The sequence below is a fragment of the Malania oleifera genome, chromosome 3 (genome assembly GCF_029873635.1).
Source record: "Malania oleifera isolate guangnan ecotype guangnan chromosome 3, ASM2987363v1, whole genome shotgun sequence".
Classification (NCBI taxonomy): Eukaryota; Viridiplantae; Streptophyta; class Magnoliopsida; order Santalales; family Ximeniaceae; genus Malania; species Malania oleifera.
Window position 1 is genome coordinate 16,057,494 of NC_080419.1, and position 24,402 is coordinate 16,081,895.

At 34.8% G+C, this 24,402-nt stretch overlaps 1 protein-coding gene across 6 annotated transcripts; it reads left to right on the top strand.

Annotated features, from left to right (window-relative positions):
• Nucleotides 1-2,653: 2,653 nt before the first annotated feature.
• On the top strand, nt 2,654-23,341 carry LOC131150222 (signal peptidase complex subunit 3A-like). 6 transcript variants are annotated; one of them, XR_009135499.1, is made up of 9 exons: nt 2,674-2,914; nt 3,039-3,086; nt 9,282-9,344; nt 10,267-10,633; nt 12,131-12,184; nt 13,771-13,857; nt 14,212-14,466; nt 14,565-14,664; nt 22,109-23,341. XR_009135499.1 is itself a non-coding variant. In XM_058100823.1 (7 exons), exons 4-7 carry the CDS (start codon nt 10,628-10,630, stop codon nt 14,335-14,337), a joined length of 273 nt encoding a protein of 90 aa, XP_057956806.1. In that variant the 5' UTR covers nt 2,674-2,914; nt 3,039-3,086; nt 9,282-9,344; nt 10,267-10,627; the 3' UTR covers nt 14,338-14,602. The 6 variants fall into 6 exon arrangements, 3 of the variants coding, with proteins under 3 accessions (XP_057956808.1, XP_057956806.1, XP_057956807.1); XR_009135500.1 differs by lacking the exon at nt 22,109-23,341 and having other exon boundaries at nt 14,546-14,906; XR_009135498.1 differs by lacking the exon at nt 22,109-23,341 and having other exon boundaries at nt 14,565-14,906.
• Nucleotides 23,342-24,402: the final 1,061 nt, after the last annotated feature.

Genomic DNA, 24,402 nt, shown 5'->3' on the forward strand with positions numbered 1-24,402 from the left:
ATATATATGAAATTGGAATAGCTTCCCAAGAGGGGGGATGAATTGGGTTTTAAAAATTTTATTCCCCTTAGTCTTAGTTCTTTTGAGTTGTAACAACAATCAAAACTTAAACACAATCACAATTAACACAATAAGATCAATCACTCAATCTTTGTAACAATAGTCCTGTATAAATATGAAAATTTGCTGAACTTGTTATAAGCCCTATATCACAATTATTCTTCTTTTTAATGTTCAGCTTTCAAATAAACTTTTAGATTAATAAGTTAAGGATGATCAACCAACGTAGTCCCTTTCGGTTTCGGCAATCAATGCTTATCAATCCAAAACAAATTACCTTCCAGTCTATTTAACAACAAAACATTCAAATTGAATTTTAAAGCAACCACACAGATTATATCTTTTGCTGAAAAATAAAGAGTAAAGTAAAGAAAGAACACAGGGTTTTTACGAGGTTCGGCTTCAACATAACCTACGTCCTCGCCCTTGGCAAAACCACCAAAGGATTCACTATAATCGTTCCTTTACCATGCGGAACAAGACCAGTTACAAACACTCATTGGGTAAGGTTAGAGCCCACCTTCTCCAAACAATATCCCCTTATTTGGTTCAACGATTTAGCACTCGAACCGTCAATTAACTTGTTATAAAGATATAAAATAAGGCGTACAAGAACTTGCTCCTCAAAGAGCTGATTAGTACAAATTGAAACACTATGTAATTCAATAAATTTAGAACATGAATTTCATAATGAAGCTCTTAGAAATTTGTCACCATAGGTATCTTTTAATGGATGAAAGAATCAACAACTTGATGCACAAACTCCATTGAAAGATACCTACGGTGACAAATTTCTAGCACACTTTCAAAATTTCAGTAAGCTTTTAGAGAGAATAAGAGCATAATTGATTTCTTGGTGTCTAAAACAATTATCCTTAAGGGTATTTATAGAGGTAGAAAGACTCCTTGCTTGTTCCCCAAGTGTACTTAGAGTTGTTTCCAAGTTTTAAAAATATTTAAGCTTCAAATAATTTGAATTTAAAAAAAATATATCCATTGGAAATTTGAAAAGTGCAGTGAGCCAGACGACTGTGAAGTCTTGGCAGTCGTCTGTCCATATATTATAACTATAAAAATCATAGGTAGAGAGGTGGTAGTCGCCTGTCCCTTGATTGACAGTCGTCTGTCACCAGAATAATATAGTTTTAATACAACTCAGTAGGGTGGCAGTCGTCTGTCCTAAGCTTGGCAGTCGTCTGTCACCAGAACAACTTGTTTTTAAAAATAAACTTAGAAGGGTGGCAAACATTTGGTTGAACACCTACAGACGTCTCACTTGGCACTGGAAGTCCTCTGTCAAAACCTTGACAGTCGTCAGTCAGGCTTCTGTTTTCAGTTAAGCTACTCTAAATTTGCCAGTCGTCTGTCCATAGATAGATAGTCGTCTGTCAACTAAAATTTTTCATTTCAAACATATTTTTAAGTTATCTCTTCTTTGCTCAATTAATCTTGGAATATGAACTTGTTTGACTTTGAAAAACTTGTTCCAAGTTTTTTATTAAGGTCTCTAAGTCTCTTTGCCTAATGAGTTTCAAAATGAAAAATTCATATTTGAATATACTTAGAAGTACTTACAAAGACTTTGACCTAAACTGTTTTGACATTTTCTTTACTTCAAGTCATTTCAATACTACTCTTCAATCTCTTAGACTTCTTATTGAACTTTCATTTATAGATATTTGGTATTCTCATGAAACTCTCTTTGTTCCTTGATCCTTGTAAGCTTTCATGTCAGGGTACATGTATTTTGAGCAAATCATCTTTGCCTGTAATCATATCACTTGAAAATATATTAAATAACTTTTACTTTGTTATTATCAAAACCAAGAGTTTGTAAGCCTAACTAGGCTAACAATATATATATATATATAATACACACACGCACACACACAACTACACAAGAACTCCCACAACCTTTAATTCAATAATTCAAAAGCCACTACACTCCAAAAGAGCCTTTCAAAACAACCCAAAATTGGCAATTTTCTTAGAGAGAGAGAGAGAGAGAGAGAGAGAGAGAGAGAGAGAGAGAGAGAGTGTCCGCAACAAGAAGATTAGAATGATATCGCCAGAAATCGACCAGAAACACTAAAGGTCAACCCAAAAATTGGGCCTTCAGCCTTTTACTCTTTTATGTCCATCGACAACCCCCAAGCTCCATATTCCTCCACCTACCTCAACAACATCATCGAAAATCGATTAAGAAAACTGACGGCTGACCCAAAAATGGGTCTTCAATCTTTTACTTTTTTCCATTGTAAATTTGTATCTCATAAAAAGAAAACTTGCGGCCTTATACGTAATTATGTAAGTACAGTATATAATTAGTTTGTTATCCTAACCAATTAATATGTGCATAATTAGATTATTACATAATTAGGTCATTAATTTGGTCTACGCAATTATATAGGTATGTTATTAGTTATAATATTAATTATATTTATCATTTAAAATTTAATTACATAATTGTTGCTATAATTTATATATATTTTAACTTAGGAAATGGTAATATCTAAAACTATAAGTTTCACTTGAATACTTAGCAGTTGACTTTGCTAATGTTTTTAACACGTTACAGGCACACAAACATAACATGAACGAAACAAAATTGACGTCGTTGCGATGCCCTGCTCCCTGCAACATAACGTCCCTCGATTGAGTACAACAGTTGCAGTCCAGAACCCCTGCGTGCCGCTTCTCCACAGAGAGGAGAGGACAGGGAAACAGAATGCCTTCGTGTGGGAGTAGAACGGGCAATCTGTTGAAGGTAGCAGCGTTAGCACTGGCCGCAATAAGTGCAATGGCCTCTCTGTCTGATCATTTCAACGTACCCTCTCCTTCTGCTCATGCTCAGGTCTCTCTCTCTCTCTCTCTCTCTCTCTCTCTCTCTCTCTCTCTCTCTCTCTCTCTCTCTAAGATATAGCCCAATCTGTATCTGCGCATACGCCTTTTGACACCGCTTAATATTGATGTAGCAGGTGGAAAAAATCAATCGGTTTCGGAAGCACCGCAGCGGCGACGACGAGGTAGCTCATTGTTCATATATATACGAAATCTCTGTGTCTCTTTGAGTGTCATTTAATCTTGCAGATATTCTGAGTTTCGAATACTATTTTTCGTAAGGGTTGTGTCTTTAAAGCATTGCGTTTGTTTGAAAAACACACTTGGAATTTTGGTGTCTCGGAAAGTTCTAGAGAAGTCTAGTGATGAATTTGGGATTCAAATTTGAATAATTTAGAATTCGTGAGTTATCTGAAATGTCTGGAAAGTAATAATTATGATTTGTATGGGACCGCCGTATCCTATGAAGTGTATTGGGGAATAAATAGCGACTACTAGTGAATCAGAAGAAATAGAGTGAATCAGAAGAAATAGAAGGGAAATTGTTGAGAATTGAAATGGAAATAGACTGATGAACTCATAAATCATAATCTTTTCATACCCGTATAATTCTATTCTTATTGGTGATATCATTTTGCACAAAAGCTACCCAGCTGGTATGGAATGCTGCAGTCCTCCTCAAGTTGGAGAATTGGTGTGCATATCAATGCTGATCAGCTAGACCATCATCCTAAAGAACTGCTTTGGTATATCCCTAGTAGGGAAGAATGAGCTGCAGTTGAAAATGGGTGTTAGGTCATTTGCAATGAAAAAAAAACTCCACTTTTGCTAGTTAGCGTGCCATCATGTAATAGGATGAGTGTTAGTATAAGTGGTCCTTCATCGGTGACCAAACTCAGGACAGCTAGGGCCCCAAATCTGAAGCCCATTTTCAATAATTTCAGCCAGAGGAACTGCTGCACTTGAAATAAAGGGGAACTCTCCGCATGGTACACCATATAGCAATGATATGTTTTTGTTCTAATCTTCTCTGCTATTCAAGAAATTCAGTTTTGATAGTGTAGCTAGAAGTGCGTAAATTATTGATAATTGGAATGTACATTGGCAACATTACTTCCCAAGTTCCGCATGCAAAATCCTTGTTGTAATATGTGGTTCATATATTGAGCAGAACAAATGTACAAAGAGAACATGGTGGAAAAATAGAGAAGCTGGTTTGCAAGAAGAAATCGACGACAGTTTGTCTGAAACCATCGACAGTTTTGTGTAGGTTCAGGAGAAACAGTCGACGGCTTTGTAGAGTTATATCGACTGTTTGGTCTTGGGATTAAACCGTTGACGGTTTTGCTCGGTTACTCAGCACTGTTTCTCGAATTTTGAATTGGGAAGTTGTATAGGTTGGGATTTCAGGGGAAAAACCTCCCGGGGGGGGGGGGGGGGTTGAAGAAGGTTAATATATATACAATGTTTGTATGTTGTAACATTATTATTCAACACAAGATAGTGAAAATCACAGCCGTTTGCTCCCGTGGACGTAGGCATTGCCGAACCGCATAACCCTTTGTGTTATCATTTTATCACTTTCATATACTCTGGGTGATTGTATTTCTGTATTGTTCATTATTGGTTGCTGTATTGTGTGATTCAATTTTCCGTTGCACATTGATTTGCACAACAAATTCATATCAGAGCAATTGGTTACAATGGCTTCTAGGATTTCTTCTGCAAAGTTAGATGTTGTCAAGTTTGATGGATCGGGAAATTTTTAACTATGGCAGAGGAGGGTTAAGGATCTGTTAGTGCATTAGGATATGGTGAAGACATCATACGGAAGTCAACCGGAAGACATGGACCAAACAAGTTGGAAGGAGTTGGAAGTGAAGACTGTGGCAACTATCAGGCTTTGTTTGGCTAATGACATGTTGTATCACGTCATGGATGAGGAATCTCCGGCGGTTGTTTGGCAGAAACTGGAAAGCCGGTATATGTCCAAGTCTTTGACAAACAAGTTGTATCTTAAGTAGAAATTGTATTGACGTAAGATGGCAGAGGGCTCGGATTTGAACCAACACATCAATGTATTCAATCATATTATAAGTAATTTGATGCGAGTTGATGTGAAGTTCGGAGAGGAGGACAAGGCGTTGATGTCACTGAATTCCCTACTTGCGTCTTATATGTATGAAAATATGGTTACAACTTTGAAGTGGGGAAAAGAAACCCTGAATTTGGAGGAGGTCACAAGCACTCTGTTAGGCTTTCATTAAAGAAAGAAAGTTAGCGATTAGATTTCATAAGGTGAAGGGCATGTGGTGAAGGGTAATCAGGAACGTGGGAGAAGCAAGTTCTGGAGTAGATAGAGTAATAATAAGTTTCGGTCGTAGTCTAGGAAGAAGAAGGACATACGGTGTTTTAAGTGTGGAAAAAAAAGGGCACATAAAATCGAAATGTCCAGAGAGGAAGAAAGGGAATGCAAAAAATCAAGAGTGTTCTTCAAAATCAATGAATGTAGTGGAAGAATGAGACTCAGAGAGTGGTGATGGTGATCTGTTTTTTGTTTCATTGGGTTCAGATCACCTCACGGATTCTTGGATCCTAGATTTGGTGTGCTCTTATCATATGACACCAAATAAAGATTGGTTCAGCACCTACATGTCTGTAAATTATGGTTTTGTTCTAATGGGAAATGATGCTTCATGCAAAATTGTTGGAATAGGAAATATCAGAATTAAAATGTTTGATAGTGTTATGAGAACATTAGAACATTATGTGATGTTAGACACATACTGGATCTACGGAAGAATTTAATTTCATTGGGCACTTTAGATTGTAACAAGTTTAGTTTCAAGTCTGAAAGTAAGGTAATGAAGGTGTTAAAAGGCGTCTTAACGGTGATGAAGGGACAAAAGTTAGCAAAGAATATCTATGCACTGCTGGGTACTACAGTTGTAGGTGGAGTTGCAGTTGTAGAATTTAAGTCAGATAATACTGTCTTGTGGCATATGTGGTTAGGGCATATGGGTGAGCGTGGGATGAAGGAACTTCATAAGAGAAATCTTTTGAAGGGTGTCAAAACATGCAGACTGAATTTCTCTAGGTATTGTGTTCTTGGGAAACAGAACAAGGTGTAGTTCAAGACAGCCATACACAAGACGGAGGGTATCCTTGACTAAATTCATTCAGATGTATGGGGGCCAGTGAGGGTAACATCACGGGATGGACATATGTACTTCGTGAGTTTTATCGATGATTACTCACGAAAAGGTCTGGGTGTGCTTCATGCGGCACAAGTCAGAGACGTTTGCCAAATTTAAATTGTGAAATGTTGAGGTGGAAAATTAGACCGGGAGGAGGATTAAATGCCTCAAGTCAGGCAATAGAACTGAGTACACTGATTCGAGGTTCATGGAGTTGTGCGAGCAGCATGGCATAAGAAGATACTTTATAGTATGTAAGACACCATAACAGAATGGTGTGGCGGAAATGATGAATCGAACTTAGTTGAAAGAGCTCGGTGTCTCAAGTTGAATGCAGGGCTTGCAAAGAACTTCTGGGCCGAGGCAGCGAGTATGGCGTGTTTATTGGTTAACCGATCACCAAGAGCATCACTAGATGGGAAGGTTGCAAAGGAGGTGTGGACAGGCAATGCAGTAGACTACTCTGTTTTGAGAGTGTTTGGATGTCCAGCCTATGTACACATTTCTAGTGAGGAGAGATCAAAGGTTGATGCAAAGTCTAGACGGTGCATTTTTCTGGGGTATCACTAGTAACAAGGATCCTACTACTTTTTAAGAAACGGTGCACAACTAAGAGAAAAGTAGATGGATGGGTGTTATGGTGAAGGAGATAGTCATTACATAAGAACCAGACGTGAGAGTTGGTGGAGCTTCCAGAAGGGAAGAGGGTGATAGGATGCGAGTGTATAGGAAGAAAGAAGCGGTATCAGAAAAAGGAGAGAAGTTCAAGGCTCGGTTAGTAGAAAATGGTTACTCACAAAAGAAAGGGGTTGATTATGATGAGATCTTTTCCTTTGTGACCAAACACACTTCCATCATGGTAGTGTTGGGATTGGTGGCGTATTTCGATATGCATTTGGAGTAGATAGATGTAAAGACAGCGTTTCTCCATGGTGAAATGTTTTGACTCCTACATGATCCGGATTGGCTATAGGAGGTGTGAATATGATTATTGTGTGTTTATGAAGAGTTTTGATGATGGTTCACTCATTTTTCTGTTGCTTTTTGTTGATGACATGTTAATTGCTGCGAAAAGTATGATTGTGGTAAATTAGTTGAAAACTCTGTTGAGTAAAGAGTTTGACATGAAGGATTTAGGTGCGGTTAAGAAGATTCTTGGGATGGAGATTAGTAGGGACAAAGCTATAGGGAGATTGTGGTTATCTCAAGGTGCCTATGTTGAGAGGGTGTTGGAAAGGTTTAGCATGGATAATGCAAAACCGGTGTGTACACCGTTGGCAAATCATTTTAGATTTTCTACCGTTCAGTGTTCAAAGAGGGATGATGATATTCGTGACATGTCAAAGGTCTCATATGCTAGTGCAGTGAGGTGTTTAATGTATGCTATGATATGTACAAGACCGGATTTAGCATCAGCTGTTAGTGTGGTGAGTAAGTTTCTTTCAAATCTGGGTAGACAACATTGGGATGCAATCAAGTGGATTTTCAGATACTTGCGGGATACTTCACACTATGACATCATGTTCGGCAGGCAACAGAGTGATCTGTCAGTTGTGGGATATGTGGATGCAGACTATGCAGGGGACTTGGGTGACAAGAGGTCTACAACAGGATACGTGTTCACCCTTGTAGGAAGGCCTATTTGTTGGGGGTCTGTGGTACAGTCTCTAGTTGCATTATCAACAACTGAGTCGAAGCATATGGCAGTCACCAAAGCTGCCAAAGAAGCATTGTGGTTGATAGAATTGGTCAAGGAACTAGGTATACCGTAAAGTGGAGTTCAGCTACGTTGTGATAGTCAAAGTGTCATTTATTTGGCGAAGAACTAACTAGGTGTATCATGCGAGAACCAAGCACATAGATGTGAGGTTTCACAAGATCTGGGAGTTGGTTTCTTTTGGTGAACTCTTGCTTGAGAAAGTTCACATTTATGAGAATGCAGCAGATGTATTGACAAAGTCTGTTACCACGGATAAGTTCAAGCATTGCTTGGACTTGCTTAACGTCTCTAGGTGCATAGATGGGAGACGTGCCGACCTATTGTCCCAGATGGAGTTGCGGGTTATGTTTTCGGTTTTCTCCTAAGGGTTGTATATTCGCCAAGGTGGAGATTGTTGTAATATGTGACTCTTACATTGAGTGAAACACATGTACAAAGAGAACATGGTGGAAAAATAGAGAAGTTGGTTTGTAGGAAGAAATTGTCAACGGTTTGTCTGAAACCACCGGCGGTTTTGTGTAGGTTCAGGAGAAACAGTTGACAGCTTTGCAGAGTTATATCGACTGTTTGGTCTAGGGATTAAATCGTCGACGGTATGTTTGAAGCCGTCAACGATTTTGCTTGGTTACTCGGCGCTGTTTTTCGAATTTTTAATTGGGTAGTTGTATAGGTTGGGTTTTCGGGGGGAAAACATCCAAGGGGTTAAAGAAGGTTAATATATATACAATGTTCGTATGTTGTAACATTATTCTTTGACACAAGATAGTGAAATTCACAGTCGTTTGCTCCTATGGGCATTGCCAAACCACATAATACTTTGTGTCATTGTTTTATTGCTTTCATATAATCTGTGTGATTGTGTTTCTATATTGTTCATCGTTGGTTGTTGCATTGTGTGATTCGGTTTTCCACTGCGCATTGATTTGCACAACAATCCCCATAAGATATGGTCAACAACTTAACTTACCATGAATGACTCATAAGCTGACTTTGCACTTCTGATATGGGGATGGATTAGATGCTGCAAATGTATAACTACAAGCTCAAAAGCATATAAAAGAGGATGCTTGTACTTTTCTCAACTCAAATAAGACTGAAGGTATCAATTAATATTCACAATAAGCCTTTGTATACAGGCGATATGATCATGGGTTGCACTAGGAATATAAGATCATCTCCCCACATGGATAAGAGCACTTCCTCTGTATTTAGTTGGCAATAACAAGGAGAAGGAGAAAATGAGAAAAAGCATTGGCGTAAGTCTAAAGAATATGCACTTCCCAACTTAATGGATTGTTTTGACTTTTAAACTATAAAATTTGATGTTTAAATCTTCAAGCAAATAGCTTTTGCCATTATGATGATTATAGGTCACTAGAATTTTGGCCATGTTATTTGTATTGTTTTTCCATTATGATTGTTACATTGTCCAAAGATTTTTGAAGTCACCTATATATATCCAGGTTGACTAGGCATTGAACCTCTCGCCAAATTTACAGTCTGCATTTACATGGAACACAAAGCAGGTACACTATTCATCCCTTGCTTGTGGTCTCTTGTCTATGTTGTTGGTGGTTTGAGTGGAACTATAAATTTAGTTGAACTTCTAAAGTCTTTTGTTGAGTAGAACATTGATGTGTTCTAGAATATTTCTTCGCAGAGTTGTGACCCTCATGACAGAGGATGAAATTTAGCTTATGTCAATGTGGATCTCCTAAGCCCTATCCTTGAAGCCAATTTCGTAGAACAGTTATAGCAATACATATAGCAGCTATTTTGGGCCATCAGAAAAAGCATGTGAATTCTGTCAGTTTTACTAGAGACATCTCAAATTCTTATTTGAGTGTGTTTGCATGCTGGGGTCACTAATGCAAGTAGCTCTCCCTAAGCCCAATTTTCTTCTTCATTCACTTTCCTTCAACATCTCATGGAGTTTCCTAAATGGCTGTACGCATGTAGATGCCTCTCTTATATGCAATTGATAGTTTTCAATTTATTTATTTTTTGGTCTCTCTTGCATGCTCTTGCCCTATGGTGCCAATTTTTGGCTAATGGAGAAGCCTTGTCCAGGCTATTCCTCGCCTTTGCAAGCACATACTTGCTAGCTTTTGAACTTAGGCCTAGGTTTCAGTTTTCTTTCTTCAAGCCATGGATTCTTGATTTTTGAGGAGCATTTGAGTTGGGACAAGTGACACTTAGATCTCCTATTTAGAAAAGCGATTAACAACTGACAGCTTTGTTTTTAAATTATCAATTTTGAAATTACTGAGGAGAAAGGATTACGTGTCAAAAATGCATAATTAAGCATTTTAATTCATGCATTAAGGATTATATTTTTAATTAAATGCCTAATTACTCTCAATATTTTAACATTGTGTTCTATTTATAATATTTGGTTTTCATTCAGTAATTTATGAATTTTTGGTTTTTTTTTTTTTTTTATTGCAGGACAATTATTGGAAGCTAAAAACTGACTATACTTCGCATTCTGGGCGTAACTTTCTCGTTTGAGCTCCGATCGAGACGATTCAAAATATTGTGGAAAGCCAAGAAAGAGCTCCACAACTTTCGTGTTTGAAATTTTGAGAGTTACGAGCTATAGGAAGGTCAAAATTGGGTTTGTACGCTGCGGAAAAAAAAGAAAAAAAACAAACAAGAAAAGAAAAAAAAAAAAAAATGAAGAGGGCCGGGTCTTGATATGACTCGGCCATGCAAGTGTGTTTTTGCTGGGCTTGTTGTGTGCGCTGGAATGAAAGAGGGGCAGTAGGTGCTGGCATTGAAATAGGAAAAGTAAAAGAAATGTGAGGGCATGAAGGTAAAGATGAAAAGCTAGGGTTAGAAAGTTAAAAACAAAAAGGAGTTGACGTGTGGGGGGGGGTGCCTTGGGGGGAGTCCTCTGCGCCGCAGCAAAGGGGGAAAGACAGCTGTAGCTGCTGTGCTGAAGCTCCTCATGGCCATTCCTCTTCTCTTTTCTCCTTTCTGCTCTCTCTCTCTCTCTCTCTCTCTTCTGTTTACTTTATTTTAATGCTTGTTTTAAATACATTGTTCGGAAAATTTTATTGTTGCATTAAATCAGTGTTTACTTTATTGGTTGAGTAGTGTATTAGTTTAATTAATTCTTGTCCTTCAACTTGTTATTATGAATGCTTCAACTTTGAGTTACTTTATTATTTTAGCTAGGTATACATCTCTCTCTTTTTTTTGTTTTAAATGTTAACTGTTGTTTGGTTTAATATTCATTATTGAAGTTAGTTTGTTTTTTTCGTTTTAAAGTCATTGTGGGATTGAATATTATTTGAGCTACTTTTATTATTAAAGTTTTTTTATTTTTATTTAAGGCCATTAAATCTAGTTTGGGTTATATTATTGTGGAGCTTAGTTTGTTTTTATTTAAATTTAGTGTTGGAGTTAAATGTTGGTTTAAGTTAATTAGTGTGTTTAATCTATTTTTCTTTGTTGAAGAATTCCTTACTGCTTATTTATTTTTTTTGTTCCTCATTTTAATATTTAGTTTGGGTTGGTTATTGAACTCAACATTTTTGTTTAAGTATTGTTAGGTTATTATTTCATCATTTTGTTTGAGTTTGTTATATAATTTAGTTTGTTTTTGTTTAAGATCTTGTTGCCTTATTTCTTTATTTAAGTTATTATCATGTTGAGTTGAGTTTATTAATGAGTGAGTCTTGTTTGTTTTATTTTTTTGATTAGGTCATTATTATGTTGAGTTGGCTTATAATTCCTAAGTCAGAGCTGAAGTTAGTTATTTTTGTTGAAGTTGTTGTTTAATTGAATGTTTAATTGGTGAGTTGTTTGGTCGGTTTGTGCATGTTAGATTCACATTTTAGGTTTCGCGTCAATTAATTTCATCACAAAAATCTCAAAAACTCTAAGATTTTGAATCTGAACCATGTTCAGTAAAATTAATTTCTTATTTTCTTTTTACTATTTTGCGCTAATTTAAAACTAATTTGCATTCTCTGAGGAGACGATTTGACCTTTTTGGGCTAATTATTATACAACATAACTCCTATACTTGGGATAACCTTTGCGCTACTCATTTTTAGAAGTGAGTCAAGAAATGACCAAAAATCTTGACTTTAGATTAAGGATTAATCACTCTTGAGGAACAAATTCTCTTCATTTTTCATGTGTAAAACTTAACATTTCTAGTGTGTTTAACTAATGTGATTTTCTTCACTGAGCACATTTTATTAGGTGCATTACTCCTTTGAACTTCTCACCTAGGTTGATGTGGTCAGTTAGAAATTTGCAACAAATGTATATTTCATCCCACAATTGCTCTAATGTGCAGGTTTTTCTCTTTGTAGCAGCCGAATATGAAACCCGAAAGAATTCAATTAATCAGGTATGTTTTAAAACATTACAGTGCATGCATCTTTTGCGGTACTATGAGTATTTATTTTGGAGTTGTGCATGAGAGGTTGAACTTTTGTTTTCCTTGATGTTGTGGAAATTAAATTTTCACATTTGTTGCATGTTGGTTGTAACATTAGTTTTTATTTACTTTTCTTCCTGGGAAAATATGTGTTGCTTTCTCATTGACTTGTTATCTTTGCTCTTCCCACAATTATATATATGACTTTGAATTTCATTTAAGTTCGTTGTGCAATGGTGAAGATTTACTTAGTATTTGAATGTCCAATGACAAGATTGAGAATTTTTAACACTTTTTAATTGAAATTATTGTTATTTTTTTGTAATCCATTATCCATGTTGTACTTGAAGAAATAGACTGACTTGGTTTACAAATGGATATTCCCTATTATGGAGTAATGCCATGTTGTTTGTTTCAATGTTAGGCCATGGGGCACAAATGTTTGTCCTGCTTTGCTTTCTCATCTGAGGATGAAATAGCACATTTGACAGGAAGTTAACTAATGTGGACCAATCTAGAGATAGGCTATTTTTATGATATTTGGCACTGATTGTGCATGCAAAACACCAAGGTAGTGTTTGGAGCATGGCTTTTGGGTCTTAGATTTGGATTTGTGTGGATCTAGATGAAACTCAATACAATTTTGTGCTGCCTTTTGTTTAAATCTGCAAAATTCAAATCCAAAGCCTGAAAGCCAAGCTTCCAAATGCAGGGTAAAAGAATTTTTTCTAGAATAGAAAACTTGATTGGTTTTAAATTTTTTCTTGATGCCATAGTCATTATAGTCTCTTTAACAAAGGCATGCAGTGTGAGTAAGTTATGGGAACTTTATTGCCAACAGTCTGAACCAAGGGAACAAAGTGGTATTGTTTGGGTGAATTTTGTCTGATTAGTACGACTAAAAAATTGAAGAAATTGGGTTGTGTAGATTAAGGCAAATAAAATTGGCATTCAAAATGTCAGTTCTTGCTAATTGCTTGATCAAAGCATTTGCAATGAGTTAAATATGGGTCAGTTATGCAAGTCATTTATCTAACTGTAGGTTTAATATCATATGGTTTATCATGTTGAGAGAAGCTTGCATTATTTTTATAGTTTTCCAATGGATTATGGCAGTTATTTTTACTCTGGATAAACTATGAGATATAACAAAAGATATCGATTTGTGTCATTCACATTGCAAGAAATTTAGACCAAGAGCATACAATAATAAAGAGCTTAATATAGATGCTGTGAACTTTTTTAAGTCCAGGATACCTGCCACAGAGGAATCCAGTGCCAAGGAATGTTGAAGACAATATCATTAAACTCCATGAATCAGTTTCGACTGGTATCCTGTGCTTGTGTTCTGTTGTGGTCCAAATGTAGGCATAGCAGTTAAACCTAAAGTCCTAGCTCATAGCATAAGATCCTCTCATCCTCAATGAACAATATGGGTTTCTACCTTGACAATTTTTTAATTATAGATTGCTTGCCATGTATGTTGTGTCCATGTTTGTCTCCATTTCAAAAGACGATGACTAATATGTTTATTTGGTTCAATATTCACAAAACAGATTTCCCTTTGGGATGGGATTATACCAGCTAAGGAGTATGCGGAGTTCTCGGTCCACATCAAGAACAAGTATAGTTTCACTGATCAGGTGAGCCCCGCATGAGTATAATTTCTGCTCTGCCTTTTCACCACCTTCCAAAACTTAAATCAATGCTAGCTATACGACAAGGATGGACCTGAATGCCTTCTTTTTTTTTTTTTTACACCTTGTGCCCATGTCATACATGAAACTCATATTGCATCTGTATTCTGCTGTTTATGGATATACCTTTCTGCTGACCACCTCCTATTGCTAGTTTGACGCTGAAAACCATGTGCTGCCAACCTTCTCATAGAGCTCACTACTTTTCATTTTTGTCATTCATGGGAAGTTCGGTGTTATTTTTTCCCTTATTGAATATGACAATTTCTACTTCATTTGACCATTTTTGATTAATTACAGGGAAATAATCTTTGGGGCAAAGAGTTCAACTTGACATTGTTCTGGCAAGTCTTGCCCAAGACTGGAAGGTTGTTTGCTGACAAGATTGTCATGACAAGATACTGCCTGCCAGATAAAAATCAATGAGCTTGTATTTATGGATTAATTAGTGTCTCTGTTATAGGACAGATGAAGATTAGATCAAGCTATTCTTCTTCTTCTGTCCTAAGGTTGGTTCAAAAGGAAAACAATTTTGCAATTTTGTGGGGAAGTTAGGTAAGGGTATGCCCTCACTAGTTGATTTATTTTGAGTGCAATCCATAATTACTGTATTTTTTAGCTGATGGATCAATAGCTTTGACATTTTGATGCAGAACGCATCAGCATGGGAAGCCTTCTTTAAATTCTGGTCTATTGCTTGCGGGGTATGCTGGATTGCATTGACACCCCTCAAGATCCCTTTCACACGGGGTGGTAGGTGCTTTCATCTTTTCCTTGTGCACTGATTTTTTTTCTTTTTGGTTTTTTGTTTGGTTTGCTATATTGCATTGGATTGTAAGGTAGCTAGTGATTAATCACATGAGGACAAGGTTTGCTGGTTAAACACTACTGTCAGCAAAACTGGCACAATTCTACTCAACCCAATTTCTTATATGCAGCAATTCAGCAATTCATATAGGCCTTGGGATAATCCAAAAAAAAAAAAATAATTTCTTTTTCTTGTTTATGCTTTGTTTGGCAGTTTGGAATTCGAATTGTGAGTTTTGATTCATGTAGGCTTGTACAAAAGGTAGACACAATACAAAATTATATTGAATTTTGTTCAAATCTACACAATCCACGCTGCCAAAAACCAACCTTAGTAATATTCAAATTAATGAACATATGCATCTTTCCTAAATGTGTTGATTGTGGCCTTTAGGCTTAGGCCATCCATATGGATTTAGAAAGATTTTAATGTTTCACGTTTAAACACCGCCCCCACTCCCCCCATATGGTGGTGGTCAAACATGGTGACATCGTTTTTAGGATAGAACCAAGTATGATTGTTCAAGGGTCAGTGTTTGGGCTGAGCTTATGTTTCTAATCAAACCACCTAGGTGGGTTTGAGAAACACTCAAGTCTTGCCACCTTAGATGCAGTTTGGATTGGTTTGTATCTGTTTGATACTAGGTTAGATTGGGTCGGGTTGGTGGCTTACTTTTATTCTTTATTTTTTATTATGAAGAAACAAATGACATGGAAGATCATAAGTAAAATTGGAATTTTGCAAAATATGTGCCAGGTCAATTTGAAATAGAAATAGAAATTTGTCTTATAAATGTTGTTATCAACTAGATAAGTAATAGGATTAGCTGCCAAACCTAATAATGCAAGGAGTGCAATCATGAACCAAGCTTATCCAAAAAACAAGCCTAAGAAACTTAGGGCGTGTTTGGTATCATTGTTGTTTTTTGTTTTTTTGTTTTCGTTTCTCCATAGTGAAAAAAAAATTATAAAAATGCATTAAGTTCTATTGTCAGTTTCCTGTTTTTGTTGCCGATTTTCAACTGCTTTCCAAAAAATAAAAAATACTTTTAAATTTAAATAGAAATTAAATGATTATATGAATTTAAATATAATTAAAAGAAAAATATTAGGAGGAAAAAAAGAAAGGCTTGATCCTTTATTTGGGAATTTATTTTCTGACTTGTGAGGTAAGAGGAGATGACTGAAATATTGCAGTTTTTTTCTTTAGTTAAAACCATGCATTTGATACTTGTGATTTTATTTGTGAAATTCAATGTTTGCTTCCTGCGGCATTATTTTTTCTCTCGTTAAGTTTGTGCATTGCTCGCATATTTTCCGTTGGAATACAATTTAAATAGTTTTTATTTATTTTTTATTTATTTTTTAAATTCCAGTGTCAATATGCCAGGGAAAAAACTTTGGATTGCATGGAACTGGGTTTTGCACTTATTTGATAAATCTTTTCCTGCTTTTCCCCCCCCCCCCCCATTGATTCAGTGCCTAAATAAAATTGGTGGATATGAATGTTCTTTGGTTAACTGAAATTCTGCAGGTAATATATTCTTCTACCTTTTTTTTTTTTTTTTTTTTATTTTTATGATTTGAAACTCTTGGGCAAGCCCTTTGAATACACTCAGACAGCACCAAACCGGAAATGAAAACACTACTGTCTACTATTGGCACATTTTTGATAATTCACCAGGAAAATCACAAATGGGGATTAAATCTGAGACCTTAAGATCATCAAGCCCAACTTCATCCTTACCACTTGACCAAGCTCGTTGCGCAATATATTCTTCTACCACTGTTGGCAATTGATTGAATCTTTGCTGGGTTTGCTCAGATGTGGTTTTTCTTTCTTTCTTTCTTTCTTTCTTCTTTCTTCTTTCTTCTTTCTTTTAGACTTTCAGCTGGGATAGTTGGAAGCTTGATAACGAGAAAAGTTTGAAATATATATACTTGCATATTATTTCTAGTTCACTAGAGTCTTTTGTCTGGTCTGTCCATTCAATGTTCTGCATGGAGACAGGGAGTGTTCATTTTGCTTTATTTTATTTTTTATTTTTTTTGACTTTTTGTAGTTGATTCAATCTCAATTGGATTTCCTTTGCTGTGTTTTTACTTTTTAGATATTAGTAATTGAGTGCATTTCTTTTTATTTGTCGTTAAGATGTAGTTTTTTTTTTTTTGGGCAAATGGGAAAGGATTTTGGAGAGCTAGCCCTTTAAGAAAACTGTTAAAGACTCTTTTCCGATGACTAATGTTATCATTTTTGGGGAGTAATTTTCCTGCCTTGGGAATTTTGGGTGATACGGTTTTGTATTCTTAAATCGTCCAAATATTTGTTCTTGGGAATTTTGGACTGTCTTTTCAAGTTTATAGAAGCACAAACATTGGCATTTTTGAAATTTTGAATGAAAGAAAATAAAGTTATGGTTAAAAAACTTATAATTTGTTTGGTCCACAAAAATTTAAAGATAAGATGATCAAAGATGGAGATTGGATTATAGAGGATAAGATAGATACAAAATACTCTTTGGAGTAGATTAACTAACTTCATTAAAAAGATAGCATAAGAGATTTTAGATGAATTAAGGAAAAGATTCTTAAATAGTAAAGAAAGTTGGTGGTGACATAAAGATGTCCAAAAAGTCATAAAAATAAAAAGAATTTGGTATAAAACATTGCAAAAATATATAAACATGAATAACATTGAAAAGTATAAAGAGACGAAAAAAGATACAAAAGATGTCATTAGTGAAGCTAAATACAATTATTTAATAATTTGTATGATAGATTAGATACAAAAGAAGGGAATAGAGATATACTTGCTAAAGTTAGAGAAAAGAAGAATAAAGACTTAGGAAATGTAAAATGTATAAAAAGTGGGGATGACACTGTCTTGGTTAAGGACGAAGACAAGATAGATGGCAGAGTTACTTTACTAAGTTGTTTCATGAAAGCCAAATAGAAGGCTTAAATTTAGAATTGATAAATGAGAAAATGATTAAAGATATGAGATTTATTTGCAAAAATAGAGTTAACGAAATTAAGTTTGCATTAAAAAAGATGAAAAATGGAAAATCTATAGGATAGGATAACATTGCAATTGAAGTTTGGAAATGCTTAGGTGATAATGGAAATATATGGTTAACTAATTTATTTTATACATTTATAAAAATTTAGAAAATATTGGATGAATGGAGGAAAAATGCTTTAATACATATATACAAAAATAAAGGAGATATTCAAAATTGTAATAACTATCATGAAATTAAACTTATGTGTCATATGATGAAACTATGGGAAAGGGTAGTCGAACAAAGATTAAGGCTAGAAACGAAGGTCTCGAAAAAATAATTTGGTTTTATGCTTAGGAGATCTGCCACATAAGTTATGTGTCTTTTAAGAAGATTAATGGAAAAGATTAGGGAAAATAAGAGGAACTTGCATATGATATTTATTGACTTAGAGAAAACATATGATATGGTACCTAGGGAAGTTTTGTAGTGAGTATTAGAAAAAAAAAAAAAAAAAAGTGTATGTAGTAGGCATATTGATGTCATTAAGGATATATACAATGAAGTAATGACTAGTGTAACGACTATAAATGGAGAAATTAGGGAATTTCCAATTACCATAGATGTACATCAAGGATCTACTTTGGACCTTTATCTTTTTTGCTTTAGTGATGGATCACGTGACTAAAAGCATTCAAAATGAGGTTCCATGGTGTATGTTGTTTGCAAATTGTATTAATTGATTGATGAAACCAAGGGCGGAGTAAAGGCTAAGTTAGAATTATGGAAAGAAGTTTTGGAATATAGAGACTTTAAGATAAGAAAAAATAAAATAAAAAATATGAAATGTAATTTCAATAATGGTAGGAGGAATATTGAAGATAAAGTTAAACTTGATGATTAAGAAATAAATAGCACTTGTAGATTTCAATACTTTGGATTTATTATGTAAGCTAAAAGAGAAATTGAAAATGATGTAATGCACAGAGTTAAAATAGGTTGGGTAAAATGGAGAAGTGTTTCAAGTGTACTTTGTGATCGTAGAATATCCTTAGAAATAAAAGGGAAATTTTATAGAACGACTATAAGACTAGCTATGTTATATGGATTGAAATGTTGGACGACAAAGAAATATAATATCCAATAAGTAAGAGTTACCAAGATGAGAATGTTAAGATGGATGAGTTGTATAACATTGAAAGATAAATTGAGGAATGAACATATTCGTGGTAAATTAAATGTAACTCCTATAAAAGATAAGATAGGGGAATGATGACTCAGATGATTTGGTCACTTGCAACATAGGCCACATAGTGCGCCAATGAAGAAAAGTGAGTAGTTACTATGATGGACAGTGAAAAGGGTAGGGTTAAACCTAAAATAACTTAGAATGATATAGTAAAGATTTAATAACCCTGAATTTATCAAAAGAAATGGTTCATGATTGTATAAATTGGTGGAAAATGATTCATATAACCAACGCCTTGAGTACGATGTTAAATATGCGAGGGTTTCTGCATCATTCTGGACGTGGGCTGGTAAAAACATTAGTTCAGGAAATTAGGATTAGATTAGCAACTTGGAATATAAGAACACTTACAGGTAAAAACATGAAAATTGTGAATACAATGATCAGAAGAAGAATTAGTATAATTTGCTTTCAAGAAACTAAGTGGGTGGGGGAGAAAACTAGAGAAATCGATAAATCAAGATTTAAACTTTGGTACATTAGAAAAGAAAAACATAAGAATGGACTAGGTATTATTATAGATAAAGACTTAAAAAATAACGTTGTGGATGTGACTAGAGTAGGGGATAGAATTATAAAAATTAAGATGGTATTAAGACAAGAGATAATAAATATCATTAGTGCTTATGCTCCTAAAGTCGGCTTAGCAGAAAATCTTAAGAGACAATTTTGGGAAGATATGGATAGTATTATATAAGGCATACCAAGGATTGAGAAAAATATTTATAGAAGGAGGTCTAAATGGACACATTGGAAGAGATAATAAAAATTACGAGATGATACAAAAGATATGGAGGCAAAAATGAGTCTGGGGAGATGATCTTAGACTTTGTTATGTCATATGATTTTAGTATAATGAATACTTGCTTTAAGAAGAGAAAAGATTATTTAATAACCTTTAAAAGTGAACAAAATAGGAGTTAAATAGATTTTTTTCTAATTAGGAGGGTTGATCGCTTATCATGCAAGGATTGTAAATTTATTCCAAGTGAAAGCCTAACCACACAACATAGAGTTTTAGTATTAGATATATGTATAAAAAAATAGAAGAAAATAGATAAAATAAATCAGTGTAAGAGAACTAGAAGGTAGAACCTAAAAGGAGAAAATATAATAAAATTTAAAGATAAAATGATCAAAAATAGGAATTGAACCATAAAGGATGAGATAGATACAAATACTCTTTGAAATAGATTAGCTAGTTCTATTAAAAAGATAGTAAAAGAAATTTTAGATTAATCAAGAGGAAAATTCTCGAATAGCAAAAAGAGTTAGTGTTGGAATAAAGATGTATAAAAAATCATAAAGATAAAAAGAATTTGGTATAAAACGTGACAATAATATAGAAACATAAATAACTTTGAAAAATATAAGGAAGTAAGAAAAGATGCAAAAAAGGTCTTTAGTGAAGTTAAATATAGATCATTTAATAGCTTGTATGATAGATTAGATACAAAAGGAGAGGAAAGAGATAAATTTAAACTTGCTAAAGTTAGAGAAAGAAAGAGTGAGGATTTAGGAAATGTAAATGTATAAAAAGTGATGATGATATTGTCTTGGTTAAGGACGAAGACATTAAAGAAAGATGACAAAGTTACTTTAGTAAGTTGTTTAATGAAAACCAAATAGAAGGCATAATCTTAGAATTGTTAAATGAGGAAAAGACTAAAAACATGAGATTTATTCGCAAAATTAGAGTTAATGAAGTTAAGTTTATACTAAAAAAGATGAAAAATGATAATCTATAGGACCAGATAACATCTCAATTGAAGTTTGGAAACTCTTTGGTGATAACAGAATTATATGATTAATTAATTTATTTAATGCAATTGTAAAAATTAAGAAAATGTCAGATGAATGAAGGAAAAGTACTTTAATGCCTATATAAAAAAATATAGGAGATATTAAAAATTGTAGTAACTATCATGAAATTAAACTTATAAGTCATACAATGAAACTATGAGAAATGGTAGTTGAACAAAGATTAAGGTTGGAAACGAAGGTTTCAGAAAATCAATTTGATTTTATGCTTGGGAGATCTACCACATAAGTTTTTTATCTTTTAAGAAGATTAATAGAAAAGTTTAGGGAAAAAAAAAAAAAGGACTTGCGTATGATATTTATTGACCTTGAGAAAACATATGATAGGATACCTAAGAAAGTTCTATGGTGGGTTTTAGGAAAAAAGGGTATATAGTAGGTATACCGATGTCATTAAGCACTTCTCCATTTGTGATCGTAGAATATCCTTAAAATTGAAGAGAAAGTTTTATAAAACAACTATAAGACCAGCTATGTTATATGGATCGGAATGTTGGGCAACGAATAAACATAATATTCAAAAATTAAAAGTTGCCGAGATGAGAATGCTTATATGGATGAGTGGTATAACATTGAAAGATAAATTAAGGAATGAACATATTCGTGGTAAGTTAGGTGTAACTCCTATAAAAGATAAGATAAGGGAGGGATGACTTAGATGGTATGGACACTTGCAATGTAGGCCACATAGTGCACCTGTGAGGTAGAGTGACTTAGATACTATGAGGGGTAGTAGAAGGGGTAGGGGTAGACATAAAATAACTTGGGAAGAGATAGTGAGTAAAGATTTAATATCCTTAAATCTATCAAAAGAAATTATCCATGATCGCATAAATTGGTAGAAAATGATTTATATAGTCGACCCCACCTAGTGGGACTAAGGTTTGATTTTTTTATTTTTTTTATTTTTGTTGTTGTTGTTGTTGTTGTTGTTTGGTCCACAAAAATGGAATAAAATTGTTATTTATAATTTTACTTTTTTAAAAATAAGTTGTTATTACATTTTCACTGCTAATTCGTTCTATTATTGTGAATGAAGTATTAGATTAAATCTATTAATCCTGACATTATGCATAACTCATAAGAACTTTGATTACAAAGTCATTTCTCTCAATTTATGACATTATGCATGGTTTATTAAAAATTTTAATTACAAAAATTTAAGGGAGGTCAATAAAATTTTTGAAACCTCAATGGGGATTTCTATCATTTTATTAAACTTTAAGGGAGGTTAGTGTTTTTGTTTTATTAATAATTGAGTGCATTTCTTTTTATTTGCAAGGTTTATTTGTCGTTAAGATATTTTTTCTTTTATTAGGAAAAAGGGAAGGGATTTTGAAGATCTAACAAAAATTTAGCAAGTTCTTTTCGAATCTAGGTCGGCAGCATTGGGATGCAGTCAAATGGATCTTCATGTACTTGAGGGGTACTACAGACTATGACATAATGTTCAATAGACAACAAAGTGATCCTTCAGTGGTAGGATATGTGGATGCTGACTATGCAGGGGACTTGGATGACAGAAGGTCTACCACAAGGTACGTATTCACCCTTGTGGGAGGACCTATCTGTTGGAGGTTCATGGTGGAGTCACTTGTTACTTTATCTACTACTGAATCAGAGTATATGGTAGTGGCTGAAACTGCCAAGGAAGCATTGTCGCTTACAAGATTAGTTAAGGAGTTGGGTATTCAGTATGGTGAAGTTTGATTGCATTGTGATGGTTAGAGTGTCATCTATTTGACGAAGAACCAAGTGTATCATGCGAAAACCAAACACATAGATGTGCGGTTTCACAGGATCAGGAAATTGGTTGCTTCTGGTGAACTACTACTTGAGAAAGTTCACACGTCTGAGAATGCAGCAGATATGTTGACAAACTCTGTTACAACGGACAAGTTCAAGCATTGCTTGGACTAGATCAATGTGTCCATTTGTTAGATGAGAGACGTCCCAACCTATTGTCCAAAGTGGAGTTATAGGTTATGCTTACAGGTGGAACTGCAGATTATGCTTTCATATTTCTCCTAAGGGGTGAATATTCGTTAAGGTAGAGATTGTTGGAATTTTTGGTTCATATTGAATGGAACGCATGCATAGGGAAAGCATGGTGAGCAAAGAACAAGGAAGTTGAGATGTAGGAAGAAATCATCAACGATTTGGTCGACGGTTACATCGACAATTTACCCTTGAGAACCGTTGACGGTTTCAGTATGTGCAGTTTACTCTCGGCATTAAACCGTCGACAATTTTGCTGAAATCGTCGACGGTCTTGTTCGGCGTTGATTTCGAATTTTGAATTGAGAAAATGAGTAGGTTGGGAATTTCAGAGGATTTTCCTCTGGGGATTGCTATATAGATATTTTAGGAACTTCCTAAGTCCTTTGTACGTGTATGGTTAGCATACAAACAATATTATAACCCTTTTTTGAGATTGATAGTGAAAATTCAATTGTTTGCTCTCGTGGACATAGGAACATTGTTGAACCACGTAATCTCTTATGTCATGGATTATTTGTTTTTCTCTATTATCTGTCTGTGATTGTGTTTCCATATTTTTCATCATTAGTTACTACATTACTTGATTCGAAACAATTTTGTTAGTTTTTTGAGCTGTGCATTGGTAGTTTTGTACAACACTTCCCCTAACATTTCAAGAATTTCAGCAACTTAAGTTTATTTAAAAGACACAAACCTCCTTTTTTATTTTGCAAAGAGATTGCAACCTTTTGGAAAAGTTTAGGTAAAGTATGTAATATTTTTGAAACCTAAAGTTATATTTAGGTAAAATATATAACATCTTTTTAATCTTAAATTAGATTTGTAACATTTTTTAAATCATTATTTTTTTTTCAAATTTAGAAGTCGATATCTTTTGTACTAGGGATGAATGATCCGGACACGAGGGTAAAACAGTCATTTAGTCAAGTTTTGGCGACAGGGGAGTGCCACGTGGACGACCAGATGGTAGGTAGCCAAACTTGTCTGACACGAGGGTAAAACAGTCATTTAGTCAAGTTTTGGCGACAGAGGAGTGCCACGTGGACGGGCAGATGGTAGCTAGCCTAACTTTTCTTCTTTTCTACGTCCACAGTGCACACTCCGGACCAACCTGTGGTCATTTTCGGAAAAACAAAAAGGTTCACGTAATGGGCACGGGCACACTGCCCATAAATGGTAAAAAGAGATCCTTTCATTCCACGGAGGTGGTTCTCAGTAACGGGTAGTTCACGGTTGATCGTCAGTGTGTGGTTCCATTGATTGTTGACATTTTCCCCAGGAGGAGACGCATGGCCCTGATGGGGCCGTCACCCAACCTGGCACCTCGTCGGTGACTGTAGAAGTTCTGTCAAAGTTTTTTTTTTTTCTTGGTGGGCCGGGAAGAGGCCATAGGCCCATAGTAAATGGAACAAGATAAGGATGGTGATATGGGCCAGCCCAAACAAAACAAATTCGTTGCCTCTTTAAGTTCAATAGTTGTTGTAGTAAAAAAGGTGATTTTTTCCATCTTCGCTTAGTGTAAATTAAACTCACCTTTTAAAATAATAATAATAATAATATGCCCCCAGGGCGTAGCTCAGGTGGTCGAGCAGATACCGGGTGTGCCTCTCA

What these genes read in the sequence shown, in the direction of transcription:
- LOC131150222 (XM_058100823.1), top strand. An exon ending in GAAAGAATTCAATTAATCAG is followed by an intron (nt 12,185 to 13,770) that starts GTATGTTTTAAA and finishes TTCACAAAACAG; the next exon opens with ATTTCCCTTTGGGATGGGAT. An exon ending in AGTATAGTTTCACTGATCAG is followed by an intron (nt 13,858 to 14,211) that starts GTGAGCCCCGCA and finishes GATTAATTACAG; the next exon opens with GGAAATAATCTTTGGGGCAA.